Consider the following 16,835-nt stretch of genomic DNA (forward strand, 5'->3'; position numbering starts at 1 on the left):
AGTGAAAAAGTCAATTTGAGACATTTGGAGGTTTCCCTATTCTCTCCCACTCTGTTCCCAGATACTGTGTGAAGGCCTTGGGAGAGGGTCCCCTAGGCCTCTATCTCTCTACCACTAGGGCTTAGTTTGAGCTTGTAGTGTCCAGCTATTTCCTGGAACCCCACTCCCCTACAGCACTGTCACCTTCTTGGTTTCTATGAAGGAGTAAGACCAAGCTATCAGTTGCTTCTAGGACTCTGCTAAACTACTCCTCCACCAGTCTTGGGGCTTCCGACCTGTAGGGCAAACAACCTTGAGTCAAAGGGCTACCAAGGACTCTACAGATGTCCTCTAAAAGGGGGGAAGTTAAATACTCAGGCAGGAGGAAAATACACCAAGTAAAATCTCAGTAAATGAGCAACTGTCCCTGAAATGGTAAAGTGAGAGAAACATGGATGGTCTAGAATTCCTGTTTAATAGAAGGGTAGGCAGAACACTTTTTGTTCAGTTATTTATTTAAAAAACTTTTTTTAAGTTTATTTATTTTCGAGAGAGAGAGAGAGAGAGAGAGAGAGAGAGAGATACAGCACAGTGGGGGAGGGGCAGAGCGAGACGGAGACACAGAATGTGAAGCAGGGTCAGCAGCACAGAGCCTGATGTGGGGCCCAAACCCACGAGCTGTGAGATCATGACCTGAGCCGAAGTCGGACACCTAATTGGCGGAGCCACCCAGGCGTCCTTCAGTTGTTTATTTTAATTATACTGCTAGAATATTCTACAATGCCAGATTCCATTTTGTTGCTTTCATAATCTAAATATATGAATGAAATAAGCATCATGGTTCTGAAAGCTGTGATATGGAGGTAAAGAGAAGGAGTTGTACCACCTGCAGAATTAGCTGTGAGTTGTCATTTTCCTCTTTAATTTGTATTAGTTGCCTGTGTTTTGGGTTTGTTTTATTTTTTGTAATTACACTTTTTATGACCAGAACACTCTGATTAGGAATCCTGCTGAAGTAAACTTTCTATGACTGAGTCATCAAAGGAGAAGACCTGCTTCCCAATGACAAAATCCCTTTAGAAATCTCCATGTCTGGTGTAAATTGCCCCTTGCCATAGTATATAAAACAAATTAAAATTTTAATTTTAATGAAAGAGGATCATAATGGCATGGTGAATTTCATGATGAAGGATCATGTCAACTGTTATGGGTTTTTTTTCCCAAATCTTTCAAAATTGAGATTCTGGGTTGCTCCATTTCTTTCTTTCCTTTTTTTTTTTAAATCACTTTATTGCCTACGATTGGCAAAGAAAAAGCTGTACGTATTTAATGTATACAAGTTGATGAGTTTAGAGATAAGTATACATCTTTGAAGCCTTCCTGCAGTCTATGCCATAAATCTAACCATCACCCCCCCCCCCCAAATTTTCATCCTGCCATCAGCAGCAGCAGCAGCATCTGTGATAGAAATGGGTGGCTAAATTTCTCACCACACTATGACCATGTGAGCTGGTGAAAGCAGTAATTACTCACATTACAAAAAAATATTACTACTTTCACAAAGGAATTATCTAAGGATTAAGATAACCTTTGTGTTACAATGCTTGATTTGTACACATTGCTATTTTATTCACCTATTTAGGTGATGTGAAGTATTGCACACCTACACTGAAAACCAGAAATGTGTTGGGGTTATTCAGGGTGTTACTTTTGTTGTGTGCAGGATAAGGTAAAACAGTCGAATGCCAACTGGATAGATTGAACATTAAAATATAAATGTATAAACAGGGCGCCTGGGTGGCTCAGTCGATTAAGCATCTGACTTCCGCACAGGTCATGATCTCCGGTTTGTGAGTTTGAGCCCCACGTCGGGCTCTGTGCTGACAGCTCAGAGCCTGGAGCCTGCTACATATTCCGTGTCTTCCTCTCTCTCTCTGCCCTTCCCTTGCTTGTGCTCTGTCTGTGTCTCTCTCTCTCTCTCTCTCTCTCAAAAATAAATACAAACATTAAAAAAATAAAAAAAAATAAATATAAATGTATGCACATTTTATTTGCACACATTTGAAGACCTTTTTATTTTTATTTTTATTTAAAAAAATTTTTTTTTCAACGTTTTTATTTATTTTTGGGACAGAGAGAGACAGAGCATGAACGGGGGAGGGGCAGAGAGAGAGGGAGACACAGAATCGGAAACAGGCTCCAGGCTCTGAGCCATCAGCCCAGAGCCTGACGCGGGGCTCAAACTCCCGGACCGCGAGATCGTGACCTGGCTGAGGTCGAACGCTTAACCGACTGCGCCACCCAGGCGCCCCTTTATTTTTATTTTATAGAAGGTCAGTTGTGTTTTACAGTCAACAACCCAATAAACCCAAATCTCATTACCTAAGCCCTAAGTTGGAGCATTTTAGTTAAAGGAAAAAAAAAGGAAAATTCATCTACGTGATCTAATTTTACTCCTAAATTTTTCTGTAGACGTATTAAAACCCATGTCTACATCTTTATTTTGTGCTTCCTCCTCTCCCCACTTCTCCACAGAGGATTACATACATTATTGAGTTAAGGCAGATTTAGCCAAAACTGGCAGTTTTGCTCTTAAAAGTCAATACATGAATTTGCACACACAGTAGATGAGTTGTGACTCTAACAAAGTCTCTAGTACAATCTTGTGAGTTTGTGTGCATTTAAAAAAATCACTGATAGATGATGCTTTTTTTTTATATTTGATTGTGATCACTTACATCTTAAAATTATACAGATGTTACCTTAAAAGCATCAACATCACTTCAGATATGATTCTCAGGATGCTTCTGATTCTCTGCCATGTTCTTTTGCCTGGGAACACTCAGCTAAGCCCCATTGGAGCTGGGCTTCTCTGAGTTCTGAGATGGGAGAATGAGACCACTTATTTTTGTTCTCATGGGTAAAATTTCCTATTATTTTCAGCTAAATAGAGCTATCATCACTGGAGAGTGAAATCCCACTGTTAATATTTCAGAAACCAAGTCAGTTTCTGAGTGTAAAATATGCATGTTTTTCTTTTGAAAAGTAAAACACTCAGCAAAAACAGGTCAATAAACACTGAAAGATCTTTTTAATGACAATGCTTTGATATTCATTGCTGAAAAATGTTCCTATAAATTCACCCTCTTACAGACTGCAGAGTTAAGATTAGCTTTACGCTAAAAGTGAACTTTTTTTTTATATTTTGGTTTGGGGCCATAATCAATAATTAATATCTTAGTGGAGCTTTTTATATTTTTATTTTTGAGTACTTACTTAATTTTGAACAAAATTTATGACCATTTGAAAGAAACATACTTGGTGAATATTTTCATTAGTCTCCTATTTCAATCTGTGGCCTAATTAAATGTTGCTTAAAGTAAATATACTCTTATACAAAATTTATTAATTAATGCATCCTAATTAAAGCACTTGACTCTGACTACTAAGACCATCACATGTGTTCATGTAGGTGAAATTTCCTTCCAAATGTAAATCTATCTTTAAATTACTTCAAAACAGAATAAAAATGGGCAAAACTGCAAGAACCTATAAACCTCTGTTAACTATAAACTTATTCATTTATCTCTAAACTTATCTGCCCTAAAAAGGGGGAATTTTTTAAATGTCTCCCCCTGACTCTAGTGAAATAGGCCCCGGATGTCTTTTGTTTGAAAATTCTAGTCTAGTTAATAGTTTGAATGAATTCTCTCATTCAGGGCTCAGTTTGGAAGCTAAACCATGTCATCTAGACTAATCTCAAAAATTGTGTCATGTGCCAGAAAAATAAAAACACCATTCCTAGAACCTCTTGATAAAATCCTTAACCAGAAGAGCCTTCTCCTAGCCCTTTGCATTGTTTTCTCAATGAGACAAAACCAAATTCATTGCCCTTTCATTACTCACTCTAGTCTTCTATAACTGGAGTATACAGAAGATTTTTGTGCCTTAAACCTTCTTTCTGTCTTTAGTTTGACCCTTATTCAGTGGGAAAGCAACAAACTCTCTTTTCCAAAACCCTAAAACCTTATAGCCAAAAAAGAATGCAAAAGAGTATAGATTTGTGAAAGCCTCACAAAGTAGAAATGTGAAGTGGTATAGAATTAATCATGGAAACCAGAAAGGAGCAGCCTTTTGGAGAGTAGAAAAAAAAAAAGACCTATTTGGTGACTAAGTTGGCTTGCAGGTGCGGGCCCCCAGCCCCAGGGGAGTGTCATGATTTACAGCCTGTTGACATCTCCAGACAGACAGGAAGCCAATGAACCGTATTTAAGTGTGCATTTTGGGACTAGCTGACTCTACCTTAGGCAGCTTGAAGTATTTAAAAGCCAATATAAGCAGAGATTTGGAGCTTAGTGTTGATTTTCTATGTTCAGTGGCAGAGCTAATTTTCAACATTCCCAGATAAAGAAAAGCCTCCAGGGCAAGGTTTTCTGCATAAGACTTTGTTACCAACTTCATTCAAACTAAGTCTACTTTGTATCGGATATGGTGAAGGCTGTTGTTACTCTAGTAAATTTTTTATTATTTTTCTTTGAAAAAAAGAGAGAGAGAGAGAGAGGGAGGGAGGGAGGGAGGAAAGGAAAAAAGGGAAAAGAGGAAGGGAGGAAGAAAGGAAGAAAGAGAGAAAGAAATGAAAGGAAAGAAAGAAAGAAAGAAAGAAAGAAAGAAAGAAAGAAAGAAATTATGCAGCCTATTCCTGAAAGGTGGCCTGATTCCACCAACAATTACAAATGAAATCATATTTTCCAATTGGCTTAATTTGTACTTTGAAATATGATGCTTTTACTTATGACTGACTTTTAATTGGCTGCGAATTCTAGTGTGTTAAATTCCTCTAGCTTCACTGCCCAGTTTGTGTTATTCTCTTAAGAACATTAAAACATAACACAATTTTATGCCTTGATGGACTAAGAATTCAAAGAAATCCAGGGAGATTAAAAAGGGTGAGGGAGTAGCAAAGCTGAATTTGTAACTTGCTGTGTGACACTCCAGCACTGAGATATTTTCTGCTGTTGAAACTGGTATAAAGAAAGCCTGTAATAAGTTCTTTTGTAAAGGATACAAACAATAGTAATAATATAAACAGTAGTGATAATACTACTTTACATCTTAGTATTCAGGCTGTTACATTATTTCATCTGGTGGTGTAATATATTTTTCAAAAGCTTTGCCCAAAGTACCTTAGTGCTGCAGTTTCCTAGTGGTACAACCTTTGATATGTCAATTACCAACACATTTTCAGAGGCTATGCCATGTATTAGACCCTGTACCGAGCATATAATGGATACTCCTTTAAAATTCCTTCTAACATTATTAAAACGCAGGAGTCAGAATTTCCATTTTCCATTGAACTTAAAAGGAGCCTCAGAAATAATGTACGTCAAGATGCCCAAATGTGCTGGATACATTAAAGATGGTCAGCAGTAGTTGTTTTTCCAGCATTCTCCCTCCCTCCCTGCACTGTTCCATAGGACCTCTAGGGCAGGCCATTTTCATTTCTACTTTCCTGATAGAAAACAGACTTCCAGAGGTTAAGTGACTTGCTAAATTTAAAGAATAGGTCAATGGCACAGTTAGCTCAAGTCTACCTCAGGGAAAAATGATACGCAAATCTCCACGTGAGTGTTGTTGGTACTTGTCAACAGTAATGAGATGCTGGGTTGGGTTCAGTGTAATTAATGAAGTAGCAGAAAGGAAAAACAAAAGATGTATTTGGGTTGGTTTTGGACGGGGTTTTAAATCTGGAAAAACTTTTGGTAAATCATTTCTATGCACTTACTATTGACATGTTTTATTACAATGATAGGCAATTAAAGATCCAGAATAATGAAACCACATTCATATTTGGAACCCCAATCATTGTTATATGACACTATGAGGTTTTTATTTTCCATTCACATAGTAGCCATTGAGTACCTGCTGTGTGCCAAGATCTATGCCAACTCCTGGGGATGCTGTGAATCAGACTGTGGGCTCCACTGTTACAGATTTGCAGACTAGTGCATGCTGTCCTTATGTCCCATGAACTGAATAATATATGTAAAACATTAAAAATGCAGTAAATGGTGCCTAGGTCTTTTAGCTAATGATTTATGTAACTAAAAATTACTATGTTCATTAGAGACATTTCCCCAAATGGCTATTGTTCGGTTGGGTTGTGGCAGCTTAAACTGTTTTGTACTAAATTCCAGGTTTTCAGCTTTCAAAGAGACTCTGACACATCATACATCCTCAGCCTCTAAATTCTGAAAAAAATCAGAAATTGAAATAAGAGTGTTGCAAATGGAACATCAAATAGCACCTTTATTACTGATAAGATCCATGTTGACAGGCATGCTCAGCATCTTTAACTGACCTCCAGAAGTTGGCCAGTTTAACTACCTAATTACAAAGATGAGTCAGGGTGGAGTTTTCTTTAAAAAAATTTTTTTTAATGTTTATTTATTTTTGAGAGAGAGACAGAGTGTGAGTGGGGGAGGAGCAGAGAGATAGGGAGACACAGAATCCGAAGCAGGCTCCAGGCTCTGAGCTGTCAGCACAGAGCCCGACATGGGGTTCGAACTCATGAATCTCAAGATCATGACCTGAGCTGAAGTCGGACACTTACCGACTGAGCCACCCAAGTGCCCCAAGGTGGAGTTTTCCAATGGGGCCTTTTTGAAGGCAGCCTCTTCCCTAGAAGAAGGGGGAACTGAGTCAAGCATGCTCAGTTGATTCTTAGATCTTACAATTTGATAAATTCCTTCATCTTGATGGAGAAGAGTGAGTAATGAAAGAGAGAGGCCAGGAATTAAACTAACTGAACACCCTCAACAGAACAAAACATCAAGAATGGAGAAATTGCTTCCTTTACAAGTATGTACTGAACACATGTGATGATGTTAGTTTAAGTAACAAGGTGTTAGAACAGGACAATAATCTAAGCTTTTGGATTTAATGATCTTTTTAATATACTATTCATACTAAAGTAGTAGACATACCTTCTACATAGTCTCTCTATATAGATTATTTACTTTGTAGGTTATTAGTAACCAATTTTTTAATATTTCCAAGGGACTTTTTCCTCTTCTTTCTTTCTTTTTTTCTCTCCTTTTTTCCCCTCTCCTTTCCTCTCCATGTAATCACCTGATTAAAATCCCAGAGAAAAAGAGGCTCAGCCCTGCACTCAAAAAATTTGGATTTTCTTGTCTTGCTCCTAGCTAGTTCTATACCCTGTCTGGATTGTTATTCTGTAAAAATGTAAGAGTATAACTAGATGATCCCAAAGGTCCTTCACAACTCCCAAATTCTGGAATTATCTTTGGTCTTCTCCACCTAAATAAACTGATATGCATCTAAGAAACCAAACCAATTTTAAATTTAGCCTAAGAAAAATATAATTATGGGAGATAAGAATGCTGATAACAACTACATCTCTGTTTTCCTTGAACTCCTATGGCACTGATAATTTATAACACAGAATTTTTAATATATTATTATTCTAAATTGCTACTCTATTTCCTCCCTATTCATTTTCTTTCACCATACCCCTATATATGCCTTCATTATGTTGTTTTTGAATTTTTTTGCTTATTTATTTATTTTGAGAGACATTTATTTTGAGAGACAGCACAAGTGAGGGAGGGGCAGGGAGAGAGGGAGACAGAGAATCCCAAGCAGGCTCCACACTGTTAGCACAGAGCCTGATACAGGGCTCCATCCCACGCCTGTGAGATCATGACCTGAGCCAAAACCAAGAGTCAGACGCTTAGCTGACTGAGCCCCCCAGGTGCCCCTGTTTTTTAAATTTTATTAATTATTACTTTGTTTTATTTTTGAGAGAGAGAGAGCCAGAGAGACAGAGAGAGACAGAGCATGAGTGGGGGAGGGGCAGAGAGAGGGAGACACAGAATGTGAAGCAGAATCCAGGCTCTGAGCTGTCGGCACAGAGCCCGATACTGGGCTCGAACTCATGAACCATGAGATTATGACCTGAGCCGAAGTCAGGCGCTTAACCAAATGAGCCACCCAAGTGCTCCTCCTTGTGTTGTTTTTAAGAGTATCACATATGACACAGTATAACCCATAGTACATTGTTCTGGGCTCATAGGAGTTGTACAATTAGCAGCGAATAAGGATGTTTACCTTGGGGATTGCTATTTTTGTCTTTAACAAGTTTGTGTTCAAAATAGAAATTCAGTTATAACAATCTCAAAGCTAGTAAATCTAACAGCTGAAGGCTAAACTTTACATGCTAATTCATGTTATTGCCTCAATATATTACATGGGGTATTTTTATTCTTAATATGTCAGATGTCTGTTAGTGTGTGTGTATACATATCTAAACATAAGTGTGTATGTGTGTATCTTTATTTACAGACCTATATCTTCAAAACACACATCTATAGATACATATATCTAAATCAGATATATGTGTTTTTTCCTGCTTTAAAGGATGCCAATTTAAGAACTTACCATTTCAATGCCAGAGACAGTTAGTTTTAAAGTCAGCAATTTGGTCCTATGCATGCAGTTCATGATCAAACGTAACGTATGGCAAGTCTATCTTTATAAGTTATGCATGTGTATTGATCTGGTGTCTTTTAAAAGGTATGGTGTGGAACCTCCTGGTTTGATAAAACTGGAAAAAGAGATTGAACAAGAAGAAACACTTTCTGCCCCTTCTCCTTCACCTTCTCCTTCATCAAAGTCTTCTGGAAAAAAGAGTACGGGGAACTTACTGGATGATGCAGTAAGTAGAATTGGTTGGACTTCTTACCAGCACTTTGTCTTTTTTGAACTTCAGAACTCATTCTGTATAATTTCTTATCAGTCTAACCTTTGAAATTCATTTTGAAATCCTATGAAAAAGTTTGTAGTCCTACAACAGTTGAAGTAGCTAATCTGTGATTCAAAACGGAGCCAGTCATTTGCAATAAAGTATCACTTAATTCTACTGAGCAGTATCTAAAATTTTAGGCTAATTAAGTTGGCTTCCTAAAAGTTACCTTTACAAACAGTTCAACCTTGATAGTTTTGGTTCACGGTTCTTCATTTCACAGATAAGAAGCCTGAGGCGTGAGATCTTGAGGTTTGTTAAAGAAGAGAACACAAATATACCACAGGGAACATAATGGCCCTTTGGTGCCTGCCTGCTAAGGGTCAGGATCCATCATTGTTTTTCAAGTGCTGTTGTTATCAGAGGATACATTTCTTGTTGAAGAAGCTGAAACTTTGGGGTTGAATCACCTGCTGAGGGGAGAGGAGCTTAGATCCCAACCCGGTTTTGCGAACTGTCTGGGGTCCCCACCCTTCTACTTAGCAAAGTCCCAGAGTCACAGTCTTTGGCAGATTAGGGAATAGTTTCATTATACCCTCATAATCACACAAAACAGATTCTGGGAGTAACAGCAAACTGGATGAATTAAAATGCTCTGGCTACCTCTGTTGTCTGTTAAAAGTAGCTTTTGGTTATGGAAGCGTGTTTGATGATGTGCAAGTATTCATCTCCCAGCACATCTAATTTGAGTGCAAATCTAAAAAGTACTGATGCAGCTTTTCAAAAAACTGGTTACCTTAGGGATGTGAGACTGAAGTATGTCTCCGACATGGGCAAAGTCCTTAGAAACTAGCAACAACCATAACACCAGTTATGTGGGCTAGGCAGGACTGCAAAGCAGTGCTGGCCCATAGCTTGGTTTCCTTCTCTAGGGTCTGAGCTGCAAAGAGCTGGGAAAATGGCTGACTGACACTATAGGCTGCAGACACATTGCCTCATCTTTTGCTTTTCCCCATGTGACACAATGGCCTATATTGCAGATTCAGATAAGCAGAAGTGCAACAGTTTGACAGATTGAGAATTTCCATTTCTAAGGGCAACAAGCTTCACCTTAGCTTGTCAGGGTATCTTAGCCAATACCAATTTAATTGAGTTTTCTTTTGTTCAATCCACTCAGGAATTAAAGACTAAGCAGGGCATGTTAATACAATGCCATCTAAAAGGATTTTATAACCACAGGACTGTTTTTAGGTTTGGTCACATGCCTTGCTTGCTTCTCACAATTATCATTTTTATTAGAAATAAAGGAAATTAAATAAAATATTGTATTAATAGTAGATAATGGTGTGTTATTTATAAAATGATGAGAACATTTTTTTTTTCCTTTCCTAGCTATACTTCTTGGATTCAACTTATTTTAGAATAAGATGTTCCTTTAGTCTTTCTTATAAAGTGTTTCTCTGGGGCTATTGCACTTGATTTTTTTTTTCCCTTTTTGTCTTAGCTGTGACCTCTGTTGACTTTCTCCAGTGCGTTATATGTAGAGTTCTGGCCAAGTCAATGCTTAGACTTTTAATGAGTAAATTTCTGAACCAAATGAATTTTTTTTTAGTTCTCAAATTATGAGACCACTTTCTGGTGTTTGATACTGTTTTCTGTTCTTATAATTTTCTCCCCTGAACATTATTGCTACCAGAATGATTAGCAAAAAATGCAACTCAGACTTGATTAAAATTATATAGGGGTTCCCTGTGACATTCCAAGGTAATGCCCAAACTCATTTATATGCTACGTGAGCCTTCCATGTTCTGGCCCATTTTGTCTTTCCTTGAATTTTTATCCTCTGGACTTATTCTTGCATTCTGATATATCCATTGTAAGCATGTCTGCTAATCCCAAATTTCTAAGGAAATTTTACATTCTGTGTTTTTCCTCACTTGCTTTCCTCACCAGAATTCTGCTTACTCACCCTTTGAATGTTCATTTAAGTACTCTTTCATCTTTTAAAATTCAGTTTGCACAGCCTCCTGTAAACTTTGTTGGCATCTCTTATCCCAGGCAAAATGGACAAATTAGTCCTTGATGCCCCCAAAGTTTTGTGTATATTTAATGAGGGATGTGCCTTATTGGGCATAAATGCCCATTCTTCTCTGGGTGTAATTCTCGTTCTCAGTGACAGGACCATATTGTATTCATCTCTATCACACTGGATAAATTAACAACGTAGGTAAAAAATCTTTAAAAAAGCTTCTGCGTTTTTTCTATTTATGAAGAAAAGCCATGTGTTCTGGGGATATGTGTACTACTCAACCGTGCTGTAGCTTTGCAGAGGGTGGAGACATTGCCACTTGAAGCCATTTACATGAACCTGGGAGAAGTAGCCAGAAAGGGTCCATTTTTTTCACCAGCTTGTCCAGTGTGTGATCATCCTCATCTTGCGTAGAGGAGAACAATGACAGGAGGCAGAAGGTGGTGCAATAAGTACGAAAGGGACTTTTGAAAAGTTTTGCCAATATTCCAGCTGAGCAGAATGAGATGGGCACTGTCTTTAAGATGGCCAGATTGTCACTCTGTGGTGGTTCTCTCTGCTCCAGGCTCTGCTCACTCCACTGCAAACAAAGAAGGGGATTTCAGAAGAGCTTTAAACACCCTTTAACATTTACCAAATGGAGTTTGGGAACATAACCATCTATTTAGTTAAGGGGTTTTAACTGAATGTAGGAAATGTGTAAAGTGGATATTTCTGTATTGTTGCCAGCTAGAATACTATGTTTTAAAAGTCTTTAAACCAGCCTTTCTCAAATAATGTTTAATCAAACACACTGCCAGATGCCCCATGGGGAAAACAATTCTATGGTTATGTTAGTTTGAGAAATGCAGCTTACTACAGTCCCTATCTGGAGTTTGGCAGTGCTCTTTGGCATGTCAAAGGCAGTAGTGAGTTCTATAATACGGTCTTGTTTAATCTGGAATTTTCCAAACTTATTTGGCCACAGGAGTCTCTTACAGTCTCCTTCATGCTACATTGGGGAAATTGCGTTGAAATATTCACATTCTGCTTAAGTGATAGTTTCTCATTGGCGTATTTTATTTCAGGGACAGTGGAACAAAGACAAAAAATAATCTGAGATTCACTAATGGTTTAAATCCGAGCTTCATATGTCAAATAGATAGAGTTCCTATGGCAACTGCTTCACTGTATGTAAGGCATATATAGCCATTGGGGAGTTGAAAGTCATGAACTGCAGAATGCACTGTAGAATAAGGTATAAGATAGAAATTGCTTGCAAAGTCCCTGTGTTTATTTAATAATATTGGCTATTTTTACTCTGGAGAAGTTATTATTTTATGAAAAAAAAAGGAAAGGAAGGAGAAGAAAGACGGGGAGCAAAAGAAGAAAAAAGGGGGGAGAGGGAAGAGAAAAGAGTAAAGAAAAAGAAAGAGAAGCTGACCTGTGCTAAGATATCATATTCCAATGAACAGTTCCAGCAATAACTGCCAGTTTGAAACTTTCAATGTTTCCTCACATTTCTTTTGAGAAATTGTGGAAAATTGAAAAAAAAAATTGGTGACCTTTATGCAGATAATCCGTGCCACCTTCTTTAATCAAGATATCATCAGAGAAACACAGTGGAGTCCATTCAGATGAATATATTCTCCAGATGTCCTGATAGAGGGAATCAGCTGTGATAAAACAGTGGGGTTAGGTTGAGTTCTCTGTTTGCCTTCCCTCATGGTGAGCGCATTCCCACACAATGAATTGAATACAGTTCTAAGAAACCATTCTTACTTTCTTCCTCTTCTCCATCAACTTCCTCAGTCTGGGGATGAGAGATAGTATAATTCTTAGTAATCAGGCTCCTCTTGAAATCCTATTTCAGCAGAAAATTGGCTGGGTTCCTGGCCAAAAACAGAACACCTGCCAGACTGACTTATCCCAAGGTAATATTAGAAGCACAGATGTCATCAGTAACTGTTGACTTAACAATATATTTCCACTACCCACAGTCTGGCCTTGTCTCTTCCATTTCTGCCTCCACCCCTCACACAACTACAAAAAAGCCCTTGGTTTTAAAAAAACAAGTCCGTTTTCAAAGCTAGGAAGGCATTGGAGAAGGGCAGGTCACTTGAGAAAATGTTCCTTGTGTTTTACTTCATTTCATCCCAATAGTTTCTTTGTTTTGTATAAGAACATTTCAAGGCGGAAATACTTTCCATATATAATTGTGATTGTATTGTCTTAGCAGAGGAACCACTTGGACACCAGTCTACTGTTTTGTCCAGTTACTATGTGGCAGTGAAGCTGTGCCAAGTATGGCTCTCCTAGAGTTTGGGCCATGTGTTTTTACAGTGCTTACTGCCTGATTTTCTTCTGGATGGCCAAAGTCCTTCTCCCTCCCTCCCTTCTTTTCATCTCTCCCTTCTTTCCTTCCTTCCTTTCTTACGGAAGCCCTTATTGGGGTGAAAAGTTATGGTATAAATTAGTAGTGGTATAAATTCAACATAATTTATATATAGTTGTACTATGTATACATCTTTATTTTAAACACATTTTAAGAAACATGTATAGAAAGAGATACACATAGAGGGACTCTGAAAACAGCCTACATTCATTGACACCTCCATACCCCAGAATGTGGTTCCTCATTATGGAAGGGAATGACACTTGTATTACCCAATTTTTGTACTTCTTGTTCGATAATTTCCATCTTGTTCAAGAATATCCCGTCAAAAAAATCCCTAGAGGCAGAATTCTCTTAATACTGGGGTGGGTGGGTGTATATAGCTGTGAGCCAAGTTTTATACAGTACAAAAAATTCATAACTCAAAGACATGGGCCCAATCACTAACTTAATGATTGTTAGGTAGCTTCCTCATTTTTCAGTGAAAACCATTTCTACTATTCTTTGAATCCAGTCTTGATTTATTGCATTAATTTCCCCCTGTGTCCTATATAGGTACATGTCTTATTTACCATTCATTTATTATTCAATATGCATTTATTGAACACATAGTCCATTAAGGCATCATGCTTTATTTCAAGAAGTTAAAACTGTAATGAGATATTATCTTAACCCAATGTAACTCACAATCAAGCAAAGATACATTAAGGTTAACCAATAACTGAGGCACAATTTGCTATGGTAAAAATAAGTACCAAGAGTTATAGGTTTGTATGTTGGTAAAATCAGGGATTCTGGAGGGGGCTGATGAAAACATACATCCTGAGGTTGATTCTCTTTCCCTCAGCAATAGTCTTAATTCTTTATAGGTCTTCGCTGAGGCATATTGTATAGTTCTTAAGGTAAGTTTTGCTTCAGGATGCCTCCACCCTTTCTAGTTTTCCCTCTAGTGTCTTATGCTTCCATTCTTTCTAAAACCTCTCTTATTCTAGGGAAACCAAGCTGTTTGAGTCCTTCACACCAACGTGCACATGTGTTCGTGTGTCACTCTTCCCGTGGTTTTTACCTAGTGGAAGGCTGATTAAAGTCAGACATTGAGTTGAGGGACTATTTGAGTTTCTTTAATGAAAAAACTCCTGGGGCACGTCTGTGGCTCAGTCGGTTAGGTGTCTGACTCTTGGTTTTGGCTCAGGTCATGATCTCATAGTTCTTGAGTTCAACCCTTGCATTGGGCTCTGTACTGTCAATGCAGAGCCTGCTTGGGATTTTCTCTCTCTCCCTCTCTCTCTGACCCTCCCTTGCTTGTACTCTTTCTCTCTCAAAATAAATAAATGTAAAATGACAAAGCTCCAGGAACCATATCTTTGTGGTAGAAAGAATTTGGGTGAGGGGAGCCTGAGTGAATTCCTTTAGGATCTAAATTTGTTCTATCTAGCTTCTCAAATGCAGGCGGCACATGGCAGCCTTTCTTTTCTTTCTTCCATGGTGACCTTGGCTCAAAACACAGGAAATTATTGTTCTGGTTTGTTTGTTTGGTTGGTTAGTTGGAGAGAGGACAGTTATGAGATATAGCATGGCATCTTCCCAGTCAAGGAAAACATAAGTATAAACTTGTTCCTAAAATCTTGGACTATCCAGGGGCACCTGCGTGGCTCAGTTGGTTAAGCATCCGGCTTTGGCTCAGGTGATGATCTCACAGTTCGTGAGTTCGAGCCCCACATTGGCCTCTGTGCAGACAGCTCAGAGCCTGAAGCCTGCTTCACATTGTGTGTCTTCCTCTCTCTCTGCCCCTCCCCTGCTCATGCTCTGTCTGTCTCTCTCTCTCAAAAATAAACATTAAAAAAAATTTTTTTAAATCATGGCCTATCCATTATCGTCTAAGAGCCACAAATGTTTATAAGTGTTGTGTGCATATCACTTAGATTATGTATTTTTTAAAGAGTAGCGAGATAGAGAAAATAGAGATGGACTCCAATATTCAGACATGAATTCTATAACATGTAAATTGTAAGATACTGCCACACAAATAGGTTTTGGTAGGTGAGGTTTACTGAGATGGAGTGAATTTCTGGGTGACTCTGGGTGAAATAGAGACAACTTCCTAAAGGAAATCTTAGAGTTCAAAACAATATGAAACAATGGGTTCATTTTTAAAAAATAATAATTTAATTCTCATTTATTTTTAAAATGGTAAAATTAATATCATCACAATTATAGTAAGGAAATTTTACTCTGTTAGCATACATTCTGTTCTAGCTTTCAATCTGTTTATCTTGGCAACCGGATGTACACTATCTTTTTAATTCTCCCCAGTGAGAACCTTACTCATTATTCCTCCACTGCCAAGGGATTTGCTCATCATTATCCTCCAGCATCATTATTATTGTCATCATCCAACTTATGCCTTAGTGCAGTTATTTGGCCTTCAGAAAATGCCTTCAGGGCCTGACTCTTACACAGTTAGGGTGTAATGTGATATTTCTGTGCTCATATCATGTCCATAGTTTAATATAGAACAAATTTGAAAACATTAATGGTCCAGGGCCTTTGAACCCATGGAACAAATCAATCTAAATGGAACCTGATTAAGGAAAATGAACTTGCTTGCTTTTCTCTTTCAGGTGAAGCGAATTTCTGAAGATCCTCCTTGCAAATGCCCAAACAAATTCTGTGTGGAGAGGCTCTCCCAAGGAAGATACCGAGTGGGAGAAAAGATCCTCTTCATTAGGGTAAAGTTTTACTTTTTACTTGGTATCTTGTCCTTTATGAGAATATTCAGGGCTGGAGTTGGTGGTTATAGGGGAAATATGACCTGTAACTAAGCAAGAACTTCCCTTATGGTGTTTACAGTTGGATTGGAAGATACCAGGTATGAACATGTTTTTAAATGTATTATACATAATTACTACTGAGGGCTAAATAAATAGAACTATCTTTCTCTTTTTACATAGATACAAACACACACACCAAACAAATCATAGAGATCGAGTAGAATGAGAAAAAGAAAAATCAAATTCCTTTTCTGTTTACACATTTAGTTTCAAAGGAACTAACCCCCACCACCACCACTATCCACCGACCTCCGCCTCCCATCCCCATGGGAAACAGAAATAGTGTTCTGTCCTAGTTTTCCATATTCCAAGTTTAGAACATGATCATCCTATTGGTTCTGGTAACTTTCAAATGATTTGAACATGATTTGGGTTCAGAAGTTTGGGTAATGAACCAGAGCGAGAAGAATGAAAGCTCATTCCAATGGCATGGTTAAATAGTGACCGCCATTTCTCACTTAGTGTTCTGGGTTAGAATAAAGAAACGTGGATGTGTGCCAATGAATGTTCTGGTGGTCTCTGTCCGTTTTACAATCATTTACAATCATTAATGTCCATTTTACTAATGAAAAATCTGACTAGATACCACAAGAGGTTTTAGGCTGTTACTAGGGGCTCAAAGTAACATTTCATGCCTTTCATTTGATCTGTTTTGTCAATAATCAAAATCATTTAATCTCAAAATAAGTTTGTGACTTTTCCTAAGACCAAGATTCTTCTTTTCAAAAACAAGAAGATGAAAATATAGTACTGACCTATACCTAGAAATCTGCAATTCATAAGTATTTTTCTACCATATTTTTTAGTCATTTCCTAAAGAACAGAGGTTATGATTCAGAGGAACTGTATTCTCTCATATGA

The 16,835-nt window shown here is 37.9% G+C and overlaps 1 protein-coding gene across 1 annotated transcript in view; it reads left to right on the forward strand.

Annotated features, from left to right (window-relative positions):
- The window catches only part of GAS2 (growth arrest specific 2), a 129,723-nt gene that overhangs the window by 64,352 nt on the left and 48,536 nt on the right, over positions 1-16,835 (forward strand). Inside the window, exons 6-7 of the mRNA XM_047879081.1 lie at positions 8,572-8,713; positions 15,765-15,872. Of these exons, the coding sequence (XP_047735037.1) occupies positions 8,572-8,713; positions 15,765-15,872 (250 nt within the window). The remainder of the gene's footprint in view (positions 1-8,571; positions 8,714-15,764; positions 15,873-16,835) is intronic.

This window comes from Prionailurus viverrinus, chromosome D1 (assembly GCF_022837055.1).
Source record: "Prionailurus viverrinus isolate Anna chromosome D1, UM_Priviv_1.0, whole genome shotgun sequence".
In the NCBI taxonomy this organism is placed as follows: Eukaryota; Metazoa; Chordata; class Mammalia; order Carnivora; family Felidae; genus Prionailurus; species Prionailurus viverrinus.